We start from the raw sequence: 15,089 nt of genomic DNA, 5'->3' as shown, positions 1-15,089 counted from the left end.
GAAATCTAACATGAGCTCTCCATGTCATCACTGACAGCATCCTCACAGTTGGGCCTGCAAAAACCAAAGTATTTGTGTATGGGAATTTAATCAATTCCTGCTAAAATTTCAGATTTTCTCAGGTTTTTATTTCTTTTGAAATCTTTAAAACATTTCTGTAACCGTTTCTCCAGTGGGAAATGAATTAAGGCAAAGGTGAATTTTGAGACTGCAGGTCAAAGGTGACATGAATTGAATAAACCCTTGCCTTCTTTATCTGAATCTATACCTTTACTACAAATCTCTAAAGATTTTAGGATCACCATTTTTAAATGGCATTTCATAACATTTCTAAAGATATGATGCAGTATCCACCAACCTTGAGGAGGACTTTAAAATGTTAAAGTGCTGAGACAACAAGAATATAAAAGTCTGAAAGGTCAGTGAACATATCAAGCTTCTCCCTTTTCATTTTTATTGGTTGGTTTTTATCCTCTTGATTTGCATCTTAATGTCTGATGTGGTAATTTGATTTTGATATAAAGCACTTATATCACAATGTACGTAACATTTCATCTGTTGCTGATCACTATAATTGTAACCTTTGTTGTTTCTGAATTTTAGTGACAAACTGTGAGTCTTTTATTGATTATTTTTACTACATGATTTGATACTGTGTGTAGAAAAATGAGTCAGTAATGAAAGCGTTAACCTCGGAAATCACATCACTCTCTGTCCTTTCACATCTCTTTCAGCTGTTCTACTCCACCCACCCCTTCATGTCATCTCATCTCCCCCTCTCTATCCCTCCATGTCTCCTCTCTCCTCCTTCTCTGGCCCCCAGTCTCCTCCCTTTCCATCCCTCCTCCCCTCTTGTCCATGTGTCCAGCCCCTTCATTAATTCCCATATGAAAGGGAAGCTTCTTGCTGGCAGTCTCACAGCCAGTTCCTCACAGGAGCCACACACACTCACATTGTGACCCAGGCCTGGACACAGAGTCACTACCAAATAAGAATCAGTGTACCTCCGTGGGAGGCATTTGTTTGTAACGGTGACATGGAGCTTCACAGAGTTCATAAAACCTTCCACCACAGTCACCTGGGTGAAGAAAAGCAGCAGATGCTGGACCTGAACAGACGCCTGGAGACCTATCTGAATCGGGTCAAACTCCTGGAAGACGAAAATGGCCTGCTTGCAGAGGAGATTGGAGCTCTGAGACGCAGCAGTCATGGAACTTCAACACGCAAGAAGGGCATGGAGGAAGAGTTGCGGCAGACAAGGCTGGAGCTGGAGGCAGCCTGGAGGGACAAGCTCTACACTGAGATAGAGATTGGCAAATTGGCCGAGGAGTTCCAAGCTCTGGACCAACAGAGACAGGTGGAGGCTCAGGCTCATGTGAAAGCGAAGAAGATGGTGGAGCAAAGCAAGAAGGAGCTGGAGGAGGAGCAGAGGGCACAGATGTGGCTGAGAGAGAAGGTCAGTCAGCTGGAGCACGAGATGAGGCTCCTGATTCAAAACCATCAAGAGGACGTGAACCACTTAGAGGCCACACTCACCCATTCGAGAGCAACAGCGCCACCCATGATGGCTCAAAGAGGCAAAGACCAGACCCTAACCCTCCAGCAGCTAGGACAGGAGTACTCCCAGAGGGCCACCAGAGCATGGCAGGAGGCAGCAGAGTCATATGAGGGCCAGTTAGCTCAGCTGGAGGAATCACTTGATCAGGCCAGGAGTCGTTTGACCCAGGTCAACCAGGAGAAGAGTGAAAGCCAACTGAAGCTCCGAGCCCTGGAGAAGGAGATCACTTCAGCTCAGGACGTCAGAGTGCACCTTGAGAAGAGTGCAACCCAACAGTGGAACAAACACAGCCAGGAGATCCAGCGACTGCAGGTAAGCCCAGAGCAGCTACACCTGCTCTTTGGATGCTACATATTATTTTTGTAATGCCAGTAAACAAACTGCTATAAACCACAGGCTTCATGCCCAATAAACAAAGGCTGAAACTAACTAATATTTTCACAAAATGTTTAGAATGAAATCATTATGAGGTCCATCCATCAGGTGTCAGGCCAAGACTGTGAATCTGTGAAGAACTGTGAGAATCTCACCATGTTGCCATTGTTGAATATGAGGCTAAACATCATGGTGTCATCTGCAAATGCGATGATCCAGTTTTTTCTGTGTATATTTGTATGGTCAGAGTTGGGGTTAGAGAGATTACTGGCTGTGCAAATGCAGCTCTGTTGAGAACCTGAGTGGAGGTAATTAAGATCAGTTGTAGAAATAGATTGGGTCTTTTAGTTCAGGGTCACAGGGAAGTCAAACACCCATATTAAACACTTTTAATGACAATAATGCTAATTTCTCATGGTTGAATGGACAAGAATAATTTTCAAGTCTCAAACCATTGAGGCAAGTCACAACTGTATGTTTTCTTACAGCATTAATGTAATGTAATTTTTCGACCTATCTAATCTCATCTGAGGACTTTATCTTCTCTCCAACTCCAAGAACAACTTTATTTTGTTTATTTTGACTCAACATATGACGATGTAGGAATTCTTTTGAGCCTTTTTTTAAACCCTTTCCTCTTCCTGCCTCCCTTCCTGTTTTTGCAGACACACTTGGAGGGCCTTGAGTCAGAGCGAGAGGAGCTGGGTGAGCAGATTGAGCATCTGATCCAGGAGAACCGAGGCCTGCTGCAGATGAAGATGTCTCTGAGCCTGGAGGTGGCGACGTACAGGTACAAGGCGCTGTCGGCTGCTTTTACACATCGAGGGAATTTCAATTGAACCACACCACTGCATCATACATATATACATATTTGCAAAACAGTAATCTGAATTAGGGATAAAAGCCAGGTTCAGAATTCTTGTAACATTTATTGTCAAATTTCTTTCCTTTTTCCTTTTTTTTTACATTAAAGATTTTATTTTATTCTATTTTGAGCAGATGTTTGTGTAATATACCTGAAATTAAGCTCCCTGTGCATCCCGCTAAGCTATCATCATAACCACTGCATCAACTCTCATTTACTGTAGATGGCTAGTTGAATTCATTCAAAGGCAGCAGCTAAGAAATGACGTAGACTGCATGAATCAAAACCACCAGTGGGAGAATTTGACAAATAAAGTGTCGTACAGCCCTCTGGATTAAAGGTCACCTCTTTGAAGCAACAGCAGCAGCAGCAGCAGCCTCTGTTGTCTCGGTCAGAGTAACTTTGGAGCTCCATTCTCCTCCTCCCCCCACCTCCTCGGATTATTGACCCTCACCCTGCAGTGAAAAGCTACCCATTAATGAGCAGTGGGAGTCTAGAATAACAGCAGAGGGGAATGGGAGGAGCACAACTAGAGGACACATTTCAATGTCATCTACTGCACATTAAACTGTTCATACACTTCAAATTGTAAGCAGGTTTTTGTAAAGGTGTGCAGATAAAAAAATGTGTTGGAATGGTGACTGATGTGGAGACAGTGGTATTAATGCTGCATGAGCTGCTCATCTGTGGTCACTGTGTGTGTGTGTGTGGGTTTGTGTGCTGCAGATGGCTCCTCAAAGGCGAGGCCTTTCTGTCATTACCATAACAACAGTCTTCAGTCTGTTCCTCAAAAAAAGTTGCCTTTCCTCAGACTTTCTCAGCCACAGCTCTGTGTGTAGCTTCATCTATGGCTCAATTAAAAAGAAAATCTGAATCTCACAGCATTCTTACATCTCCAGAAACCACAAATAAATAACCTCTGTATTTCTGCTGTTGTCTGTCTCTGTAGAGCTTTACTGGACAGTGAGAGCCTCGGGGGAAACATTTCCCTTTCAAATCCATCAAGACGCATCTCCAACACAGGTAATTATCTAAATAAACAGCATCCATACATCAGCACCATGTCAGCGATTCCACCTGCTGTGGTGTTTAGTGCCTCAGCATAAATTCTCTCCCTCGATTTCCCTCTCACATCAATGCTCACCCTTTGTAAAGGTATAACTTCACTCAGTCTAACTAAAGGCCTTCAGAGTGTAGTGTAGTGGTGGGTGCATGTTTGATATCATATTAGATTAAGTGGCGAGTGCAGACTGGGGGAGGGGGTCGGCCACGGAGGCTGAGCTCGACAATTTTGGTCCTGTAATGTAAGCCACCAATGGCAGTCCCCGAAGGTTACTGAGCCATATGGCTTTAGTTTCCAGTAACACAGACGGCAGTGAAAGGAAATGACAATCAATATCTGGCCATTAGTGTCCAAACTCCTCTTAGAGCATATGTTTTAATCATGCTTTGGGGAAGCAGGATATCCAACATGTCTCCGTCACATAGATTTCGAGGGATTAGTTGAAGAACTAGTTAGCTCTATATATTAAATAGGATGCAGTGTATTTAGCAGAAGAGGAGAAAAATATTCCGTTAGTTGGTTAGTTCTCTCCGTCTCTTGACGGGCAGAAGGCATTGACGATCTGCTTTAATAAAAAAGTAAATATTTGATGCCATGTTTCTTGGAACGATGGCTAGTATCTAGTAATGGTGTCTCACAACTTTTTTCCCGGGGGAGCTCCATGGAGCAAGTATCTTAAAATGGAAGCAACAGCTGAATCGAAAGACAGCTGCTCTTTGATGGCCGCCATGTTGGATGAATACAAAAGCTGTTCAACATCTCTTTCCCTCCGTCATCTTGTTAAACCCTCCTCTAGTGCGTCAGGAGTTTGTGATTCGTTCCCTTTTCTTCGGAGATTCTGTAATTGGCCAAAACGGCGTCCGTGCCAGACGTGTGTGCAGAGGGAAATCTAATCACTGGTAGATTCAGCTGGGTTCACCCAGGCTACCTGTGCATACTGTGACATTACTGTGAATATATATAAATAATATTGCTGTCTGTTAGACAACTTTTTGTGGGTTATCCGCAGGTATCAGACCTCAACAGCAGATAAACTCAATGTGTATTTATGAGCTTTGCTCTTCTCCTCCACAGACGCAGTGTTTTCTCCTCAAGGGATAAAAACAAGTTACCGAACCCATCTGTCGGCGAGTCACAGGACCACTTCAGTTTCACCTCGCACTGCTCTAACAAGAGCAACACCAAGAGCTTCAAAAACAATAACACCACTCTGCAGCAGAAATCCCACAACATTCAATGAAACCCCAAATATTTCAAGGGAACCTCCAGATGCAGCAAAGTCAGCAAAACTGGAAAGCCCTTATCCAAACATTCTGCAGGATGGGGCTGTTGAAAGTTTCAGACCCCAGGAGGTTCATGAGAAAGTCACCTATGCTGAGCCTCTATCGCCACCTAATGAGCAGGAGGCTGAAATTATATTGCAGGACAAAGAAGCTCAAGAAGACAGGAAGGGCGTGGCTGATGAATCTCCTGAAGAAACGCCAATCATGGAGTGTGCTGTCAGTCAACATGTTGAGTCAACCCTCAGCAGTGAGCCGCTCCTCATCAATGATGAAGTTAGTCTCCATCAGTTTGCAGAACCCAATCTGGCCCTGCACCATGTCGGGATGACGGAGAATCTGCATGTTTTCTCAGATGAATTTAATGAGGAAGCGATTGCCGAAGGTCCTGCTGAAAAGGAAGATACGCAACAGCTACATAGTCCAGTTGAAGTACTGGAGCAAAAGGAGTGTCCAGAAAAAGAAATACAGTATGAGGAAAGGGAGTCTTCGGATTCTGAAACCGAGGCAGTACTTGAACCAACATTTGAATCCAGGACAAGCAGCCCAGTGTCTGAATGTGAGCCAGGAGAAAGTGAGTTTAATCAACTGACAGACTTAAGCCGAGACGAAAACATCTTTGATGACCACGCAGTTGAGATAAAACAGGAAGACATTTCAGCAGTAGGAACAGATGAGGCAGATGTTGAGGATAAGTTGTACCCTGATGGAGAAGAAATGGATACATGGGATAGTGTAATAGAAAGGAAGGTAGACCCGAACACAGATGATGCCATAAAAAGGGATGAAGCAAAAACACAACATGCCGAACCAGAGGAGGACATATCAGCAAGAGAACAAAAGCAGGAAAAGAAAGAAACTTGCCCAGACTTAGGTTTAGCGTTAGGTGACATTGCTGCTTCGGTGACAGAAGAACAAGCAGATGATGATGGGCAGGGTGTTTTGTTACACCAAGAGAACGGACCGCCTCCTGATGAGAAAGAAGACATCGAAGAGGAGGACTCCCAAAATGTCTCAGTATCATGGAAGACCGAGATAGAGAGTGACAGCTATGCTCAGGATAACACTCTAGCGGACACTCGTCCTTTGATTCGATACAAAAGTGATGAAACTGATGCTAACACGCAGGTATCTCATGTGGACGAGAGTGAATCCAGTGAAGGTGAGCTGGAAAAGAGGATGATTGGAGAGATGGAAAGTGGAATGTGGAGCGAAGGCAAGACAAAGAGGTTTGGAACTATGGAAGATCTGTGTGAAGAAGGGGAAATATTGGATGAGGAATATGACCTGGGTTACACTCATATTGAGGACAGGGATGTCAGCCACAGTATGGCTGTTAGCGAACATAATATGAATGATACAGAAAGTGCAGGAGAAGTGATTGAGGAAGTCCGTGAGGAATATGTGGATGAAGACACAGAAGAATGTACCGAACCCAAGGCAACCACAAAGGAAGACTACGATGAAGAGATAGAGACAGACAAACTTGTGGAGCAGGAATTAGAAGACCTCTCTACAGACAGCTTCTGCACTCACTTTGCACAGCAGCAGATCAGTGAGAGTGAGGATATGCTACATCTGCAGGACAAGCCTGTTCAGATAATGGCAAATGAGCAAGAAGACGATCCTGCAGTCACAGTAATCAGCCAACTTACATCTGCCACTACAATTATAGATCAGTCTTATGAAAACCCAAATGTCAAAGATTTGAAGCCTCTAGCTGATGTGGTGGTTGAAAATATAGATCCAGCAGATATGTGTGCTCCAGAGACAAGAGAAGAAGATGATGAACAGTATGTGTCTATGGTCAAACATGTAACAGAAGAACTCCTTGGCCACAGTGACTGTGAGCCTGATTTGGATGAAGTAGAAGATCTAGACTCAGTGCCTCAGGAGGAACACCTGCAGGATGTGGCTGCCCCCACTGATGTGAAAGAAGTTACATCTACAGAAGCACCCGAGTCTCAGAGACATCTAGATGATGATGTTGTGGACTGCCCTGATCCAGAAAAACCTGAATGGGAAGTGCTGAAGACCCCAAGTGAGGAACATGATCAAAGATTCGATAAAGTGCCTGACTCGTCTGAAAGTCACCTCTTCAGTGACAGAGGCTCTGATGAGGGTGTTATGGTGCATGAAGAGGAACCCATTGAATCCTCCCCCGACAGCATCCCAGGAGAAAGTGATATATTTGTGATGAAAGACTCAACACAACTCCTGAGCACTCATGGGAACGACAACAGCCTCCCTGGTGACTTCACCTCTGGTATGAAGAATGAATTCTGGGCATCCTCCTTGGAGACTGGTGCAACTTATCAACCAGATGATGCCTTTAATCAACAAGCCAATCAGAATCTCCTGTTTAGCGAGAACCTTGTTTGGGGGAATGCAGACGACCCAAATTTGGTTAACGGGAACCGTCTGGTGGCTAAAAAAGAGCAGGAAGTGACACATTCCGAGGTGAAGCAGGTGTTGAGTCGGATTGTTGTTGACCATTCTGAGGAGTCCGAGGTTGAAGCTGAATCCTGGTCATCTGGGGAAGAACCAGTTTAAAACAGTATTAAAAAAAGTTTGAGTTAAACCAGTTTTAAACTTGATCTGTTTTAGTGAGTGGACAATTATGTTTTTGGTAAAATGCATTTACTAAAAAAACCAAAGTTGTGCCTTGGTGCACATCTAAGTGACACTAACCACCAATGTGCCAATTTAATTTTCTCTTGCCTTGCTTCATAGACATTTTCTTCTTCTTCGTAATTGTTCAGTCTTTCAGGGTGCATGTTGCGGAGGGAGATTAGGAGTTACTGCATGAGGGAACAGCATAAAGACAGAACAAAGAATGTCATTTGGAAGTCAACAAGTTTATTGATCGTTGCCTAATCTGATTGTACTCACTGATGAAAATCAATGAGACAAGGAGGGTAGGATTCCTTGTATCAGACAAACAGGCAGTGTCTTCTGCCAGTGAGTTCTCTCATTTCGCTGGGCAACAATTGATCACCTTCACATGTAACAGAATGAATGGATGGTTCATATTCAAGATTAGCGACATGAACAAGCAAACAATGTTATTTATTAGATCGCGTACCCAACTGGTTTATCCTTTTACTTCCATGCAACTTTTTTTTCTTTTCCTTTTTTTTTTGCTTTCAGTACATTGACAGTCCAAAATAAACTGCAGTGATACGCCCCAGTCTCCTCACTTGATTATTTTGTGAATTTTTTCATTCAGAATGTTCACTTTTCTGGTAAATTTGTTTAAGCATCCTGTTAGCAGATCAGAGCCTGAATCCATCTGTTTCATGACCAAAGACAACACCTTTGATGCACCTTTAGGTCAAATATGGTCAACAGTTACTCATACTGTGTGTAGATAAGCAGAGAAAACAAACGTAACACCCGGGAAACTCAAGACAGCTTGTTTTTTTTAATGGAATTTTCAATTTAATTCTCAAAATTATGCTTGAAAACTTGAATATACTGTTGGATTCAAAGCTCTAAGATAGCTTGTGCCAGTTAGCATGAATCACGTGTAGTTGCTATATTTACTAGTTTGCTTACACACACTTAAGCCTTTAACCCTAAGTAAGCTGGCATGTTTTTTGCGATATGTGGGTTTAATTGCTTGGTGTTGTAACTGTGTTTGCTTGCAGTTAAACGGTTGTTATAAGCATTTGGCAGAGCTCATGCCCATTCTGACAAAAATGTATTTGCAGCATTAAAACTTAATGTTTCGTGAAAGAAAAAACATCAGAATGACAATGAGATTCGGTGGCGGTGTCCTGGAAAGACCTACAGTATCTTCATTGTACGAAAAGACGGACTTTGTAGATCATTTATGGAGAAATAAGTATAAATATTGGGTTTAAATGGATCAAGAAATCCCATTTTCCCTACAAATCGTATTTTCAGGACAATTTTAATTTGTCAGTTAATACAGTGTTGGAAACCGGACAAAACCCTGTTATGGAGAGGACGACACTGGTTAGCACTGACTGATTTGTGAGGCTTCTAAAACTGTGAACCTTGTCATAACCTGTGACATGGTTTCGTCTTCACAACAAAGGTCAACAAACACAGCTGCGTGCTGCCTTCCAGCAACATCCATACCCTGTTTCCTTTGGGCTTTACACTGGCAAAGGCTCTGAAGCTGTGTGTGTTTGTTATGTGTGTGTGTTTGTTAAGTGTGTGCCCGGACTTGGCCTCTTCCCAGCTTCACTGATCCCAAAGCAGGAGAGCTAACAAAGCAGCCCCGGGGCCCTGCACAAATAATAGCCATCCCATCATTCCATGGGGTGGTCAAGGAAAAAGAATGAAGGCGGGAACAATGTTTCACCACCACTACCACCGCCACCCACACCCACTGTCATTCATTAGTCAGTTTACCAAACAATGACGGCTATTTTTGCTTGTGCTCAAATTCTGGGAGGAAGGAAAGCGCAGATGTCCTTGTTCACTACGGGACTGCTGAAGTGCGGGTGTGGTATAATGGCATTACGGCAGCTGTCTGGCATGTCTCTATTCTCCATCCATCAATAGAGCTTCTTACCAAAGACTCCCACTCTCACTAATCATGATAAGAGGGAACATTACTGCTTCCAGAACAGCAGCAATGTACTCATTCACTTGGAAATGCTTCTTCTCCATGTTGAGGGAATGAATGTTTATCTACTGCCACTGTTGTTTTAGTTCTTGTTTCAGTGCCAACATTTTAAAACAGGCTTCTTCAGTTAACATATCTCTACTCTATCTTTTTCTTTTTGACCATCTTGTTGTGCAGTTACGTCATCTGACTGGATAAAGCCAGGGTTCCCAAACTGTGGTACATGTACCACCAGTGGTACTTGAGCTTCCTTTTGGAGGAAAATCGGAAATATTTTTCTACTGTATATAAAAATAAAAGAAAATAAAATGAATTAAGTCATCCTCCTCTTCCTCACATATACTTCATATGTGAGGAAGAGGAGGATGATGAGAGAACAAATAATCTGATTGGGAATAAATCTGCCTACTGTGAAGGTCCGTAGCTGACTTTGCTCGACCTATTTACACTACTGTATTTTAACTTTGGTGATAATCAGAGATCAATATTCTCTCAGGTGGTACTTGGTATAAATAGTTTGGGAACCTCTGGGATAAAGGATACTGGAATAGTTTCCTTTACTCTTAGTGTTTTTACTTAAATCAACTTTAAAAAGCATTTTTTTGTTACGTAAGGATCTCAAGAAATTAACAAAAAATAATGATCTTTTCACTGACAGGAGTGACCTCTCTCTCTGGAATCATATGATTAACATTACAGAAAAGGATTATTATGGAATCATTAATACATTCTCACTTATGGTGTATTGGTGAAAACACTAATTTTAATATATTAAAATATGGAAACATTTGGCCTTGACTCAGTTCTCACAAATGAACTGTGATACAAAAAACTGTTTATGTTTGAGTGAATTTTCTTATGAAGGTTAAAGTTTGTCTTGAGTTAATGTAGTTTTATAAAGCGTGTGATCATCAGGGACAGCAGTGTACCAGTATATGTGTGGTTGAAGTTATTCTGGCACGCTGCATCGAATCTGAAGACGTTTGGCTCAAAGCAGCAGTCGCCACTGAATTATCCTGGAGGTTGGATTCTTCTCTTCTTTACGGCATGAATCCGTTTATGTTTCTTGGCAACCTGATGCAGGAAAACCCCGCGACTGAAGGTCAGAGCAACTGACAACAACACGCGTTCACCGCTCGCCAAGTTTCACTAACAAGCTCCCTGGTTACCAGCAAACTTGGCAGAGCTGCTAATCAAGATGCAGTGACATATCGACGCGGTGAGAGAATGATTTTTTGGAGAATGACGGGTGCTCGAATGTTCACGTGCTTCTTTTTCTCAAGTATTTTCTTCAGGTTTTAATAATTCTGATGTTACTGATGATTTTCGTACAAAGAAACGACAACACGGACACATCCTGAGGTCTGGACACCAACATTTTGTGCATTTAAAAGCATCAGTCTCATGGAAATAAGTAGAAGGGACATATTTTCTCCCAGAATATGTTTGTTTTTGATGTTTCAAAGACACAACTTCTTATGTACAGTATTTCCCTGTCTTGAGCAGGTGCTTTTTGAGTGGAAGACTAACCACATTTTACTCACTGTAAAACATTTCTAACCAGGAAATGGTTATCATCTCCCACTCATTTCCTCATTTCAGCCTCAAGGGCCACAAGCCGTTAAAACGCGATTCATTTGTTTTGCATGCCTGTCGTCATTTAAATAAGTAACAGATTCCATTCTAACGTGGAACATGCTTCGAATGTAATATTTAGAAGCCTGACGCGTTCCACTGCTCCCGTCTTGGCCAATGGCTGTGAGCGATTGATTACTACATGAGGAGGAGTGTGAGTTCAGTCCATTAGGAGAGAAGTCAACCCCTTTCAGCTCTTTGTGGTGGAGTCTGTGCACATATGTGACCTGTCATCGGTCATCCTGTCTCCATTGATCAACTGTGTGAATGATGGAGGAGGAGGAGGAGGAGGAGGAGGAGGAAGAGGAGTCTCCCCACTTCAAATGTCCTTTACATCACTTGTGTCTATATGTGAGCTGCAACAGTACAAGCAAACGCACACAAGCAATAAATCGATATCTCAACTGGAAGCTGGATTAAACCCCAATTAACATGATGCTTTCAGGAGTTTAAAAGTGGGGCAGGAAATACATGATGATTGTTGTACAGATAATAAACAAACTCTATTTACTACACGATAAATCTTAAATGTTAAATTGAATGCTAAGGTGTTTTCTGCACAGGATATATACAGTGTATACTGTAAATTGTATGTGACTAAAATCTTGTTAATATTGATTCAGTGCAGGCATCAATCAATCGATCAATAGAGTATGTCAATACATCCGATGACTAGTGCAACGTCTCTTGTTCACCAATGCATTTTTTATGAGCTGGACAGCATTAGCTGACAACATGTTTTCACACACACACACACACACACACACTCACACACACACACACACAAGTGTACAGGAACATCTGTGGTAAGTATGGACTGAAGGTCCCAGGAACAAGATGGAAGACGCCTGCAAAGGTGGTTGAGAAGGACAGGGGTAAGAACCTGTGGGACTTCTAGATAGAGGCTAATCAACAGGACATAGTGGTTGTCGATAAGCAGCAGAAGAGGTCAGTAGTGATAGATGTGGCGATCCCAAGCGACATCGAGAAGAAGGAAGACGAGAAACTTGAGAAATATCAAAGGCTGAGAGGGGAGCTATAGAAGACGCGGGGAGTAAAGGCAACTTTGGCCCCACTGGTGACAGGAACACTAGGAGCTGTGACTAGGAACAGGAACAGCTAAGATAGGCCCTCAGGCTCCCAGGCCTCTGGTGAAGGACCTGATTGTGTCACTAAGTCAGCTAAACCAATGTCATGAGTCATTATTAAGAGTGCGCAGACTGAGACGTCAAGTTGAGTTTAGTTATAAAGTGCAAAAATAATATTAAAAAAAATAATGTTTTCAATTTAAACACCCTTCACATTTATATATACATATATGTATATATTTTACTTCTAGGTAAATCTGGAGTAAGCGACATGTATTTTTGATAATTAATCAATAATTGAACTATGATCTGAGAACCGAACTTCTGTTTCAAGCCTTAGCAGAAATCTGGCCTGAGATGGAGGCTTTAACCAATCACAGGGCAGTTCGGAGAGAGCGACAGTTCTACTAAGCAGCAACATTTACACGTGGAAAGAAGGTCGCTATTCCAGCATTTTAGTAACAACTGCAGCAAATAAAGCTAAAAAAAAAAGAAGCGGACAATAAACGCAATAAAACACAAGTTGAGGTGGGCGGAGCCTTTCAGAGATGGAAAGATTACCTGAGGTTATCTGCCGTGTGTGATGTGCACATCTGTACGGGAACATCTGGTGGGAGGAGCTCAGAGGGAAAGAGTGTTCAATGATCTATGGGATGAGAAGCAACGACAAACAAATGCTCCTGATGACTCCAGATTTAAAGATGATGAAAGTTCTTTCTCGTTTAGACCCATGCGGCCACGCCCCAAACAGTGATGTCATGGTGTAATGACACGCCCCACCCAATCAAAATTGTGCGTCCCAACCTCAGTTTTTGTTTCTGTTAGCGTAACTGTTAGCAAAGATGGCCGACACTGTTTACATTCTGGGAATGAGGTGCCGTCTCCCTACGAGTGGGTCTAAAAAGTGCGGAATTAGCGTTGCAGTTTCAAGCCTTGGACCAAGTGTCACTGGTGGGCGCATAACAAAAAATTACGATATTTCTCGACTCAGGGGAAACTGAGGTTGGGAAGCACAATTCTTCAAAAATACTACCCTTATTCTAGTAATACAAAGCTTAATGCAAATCAGTGAAGCGTTCCTTTAACTTTTGTCATTAGTGTGTGTGTGTCTGACAACAGCGTCATCCCCTCATGAGTCACTGGTCTTTATTAAAATAGCAGAGGTTGCACCGGGGACTGAAATCTGTCAGTGACAGCTGCAGAGCAACTCGTGGACACAAAATAATCCCTCATGAGGACAACGCTAGCAAAGGTCGCGATCTGAACGTTTGACTTCACAGTCATGTGCTTTGTCACGGACGAGCGGCGTTGCCAAGTCACCGTTATTACCGTGACTCAGATCTCCACTTGTTCTAAAGATTAAAAGAATCATTTGGCTCCAGATTTGACCTTTTGTCATGCATGTGTGTGTGTGTGTGTGTGTGTTTGTGTGTGTACTCACATACCAACATAAAATATCTTTGTGGGGACATTTTGTCTGGGCTTTTACGGTTAGGGTTCGGTTAGGGTAAAGGTCTATGGAATCCATTGTCTCTGAGTGTCCTCAATAAGAGATAAAGATAAGTAATGAATTTCTATGCGTTATATTATTTTGTTTTTTACTAACGCGATAAATGGGTATTATTTCACATTAAGTGGCATGAAGTATAATTGGTAAATGTTATAAAGACAAAATATAGAATATACAGAATAAAATTCAGTAAATACACATAATGTGAGGAAAAGAGAAATCATCACCATCTTTTTGGCCACCCTGGCTCAGTGGTTGTCGTCAAACTAGAAGGTTGTCGGTTTGATTCCCAGCTCCACTAGCCGAGATGCTGATATGTCCTTGGGCAAGACTCTTAACCCCAGCCTGACGACTGCGTGTGAATGACGGATTTAGATTTATGATGGAAAATGTGCTGTATGAATGTGTGAGTGAACTAGAAAAACACTGTAATAAAGACAGAAGACATGTTGAAGTGATGGAGGGGACGACTCTGTGGTGACTGTGCAGCAGTCAGCTGGCAGGAGCAGCTGCTTTTGACACACACTTTTGCATTGACAGGATGCTAATAATAAACGCACGCACGCACACACACACACACTGTGTTTCCAGATGGTGATCTGATCTCTCGTGCCTCCCCATATATGAGTGAAAATCAATACAGTCTCACTTTTACATGGAATTTATAATGTTATTTACATAGATTTATAGATGTATATAGATATACTGTATAGTCTTTCAAAGTCTAGAGTTAGTGTTGTCCGTCCTCAGAAAGGCCATGTGTGTTTATGGGTGTGGCCCGATGCATAGCTAACTTCATTTGCACAGACTGATTAGATTTGTGCGGCAGACACACACAAAGAGACACACACACACACACACACACAGTCATTTAAACAGATATAAGGAAACTCTGTTTTGTGATGAGTTTGGTGTCTTCAGTATTCCACATCTTTCATATTATTGATATATATCTTTCACATGTGAAAATGTCTGTAATTTATTTATTCATTCATTTTTTTTGAACTGCAGATTTGGGCTTCGTGCCTTTGGTCGTCCATTTCAAGACGTCTATAAAACCCTAAATCCTAGAGTTCTCTGATTAAAACAACGTTGACACAATATCCCAATTGTAT

At 42.3% G+C, this 15,089-nt stretch overlaps 1 protein-coding gene across 1 annotated transcript; it reads left to right on the top strand.

Annotated features, from left to right (window-relative positions):
- Window positions 1-909: 909 nt before the first annotated feature.
- nes (nestin) lies at window positions 910-8,345 on the top strand. Its single transcript, XM_058648444.1, has 4 exons — window positions 910-1,870; window positions 2,599-2,723; window positions 3,748-3,821; window positions 4,936-8,345. Exons 1-4 carry the CDS (start codon window positions 1,037-1,039, stop codon window positions 7,692-7,694), a joined length of 3,792 nt encoding a protein of 1,263 aa, XP_058504427.1. The 5' UTR covers window positions 910-1,036; the 3' UTR covers window positions 7,695-8,345.
- Window positions 8,346-15,089: the final 6,744 nt, after the last annotated feature.

The sequence above is a fragment of the Solea solea genome, chromosome 13 (assembly GCF_958295425.1).
Source record: "Solea solea chromosome 13, fSolSol10.1, whole genome shotgun sequence".
Taxonomy (NCBI): Eukaryota; Metazoa; Chordata; class Actinopteri; order Pleuronectiformes; family Soleidae; genus Solea; species Solea solea.
This window is presented reverse-complemented; position numbering and strand designations above follow the sequence as displayed.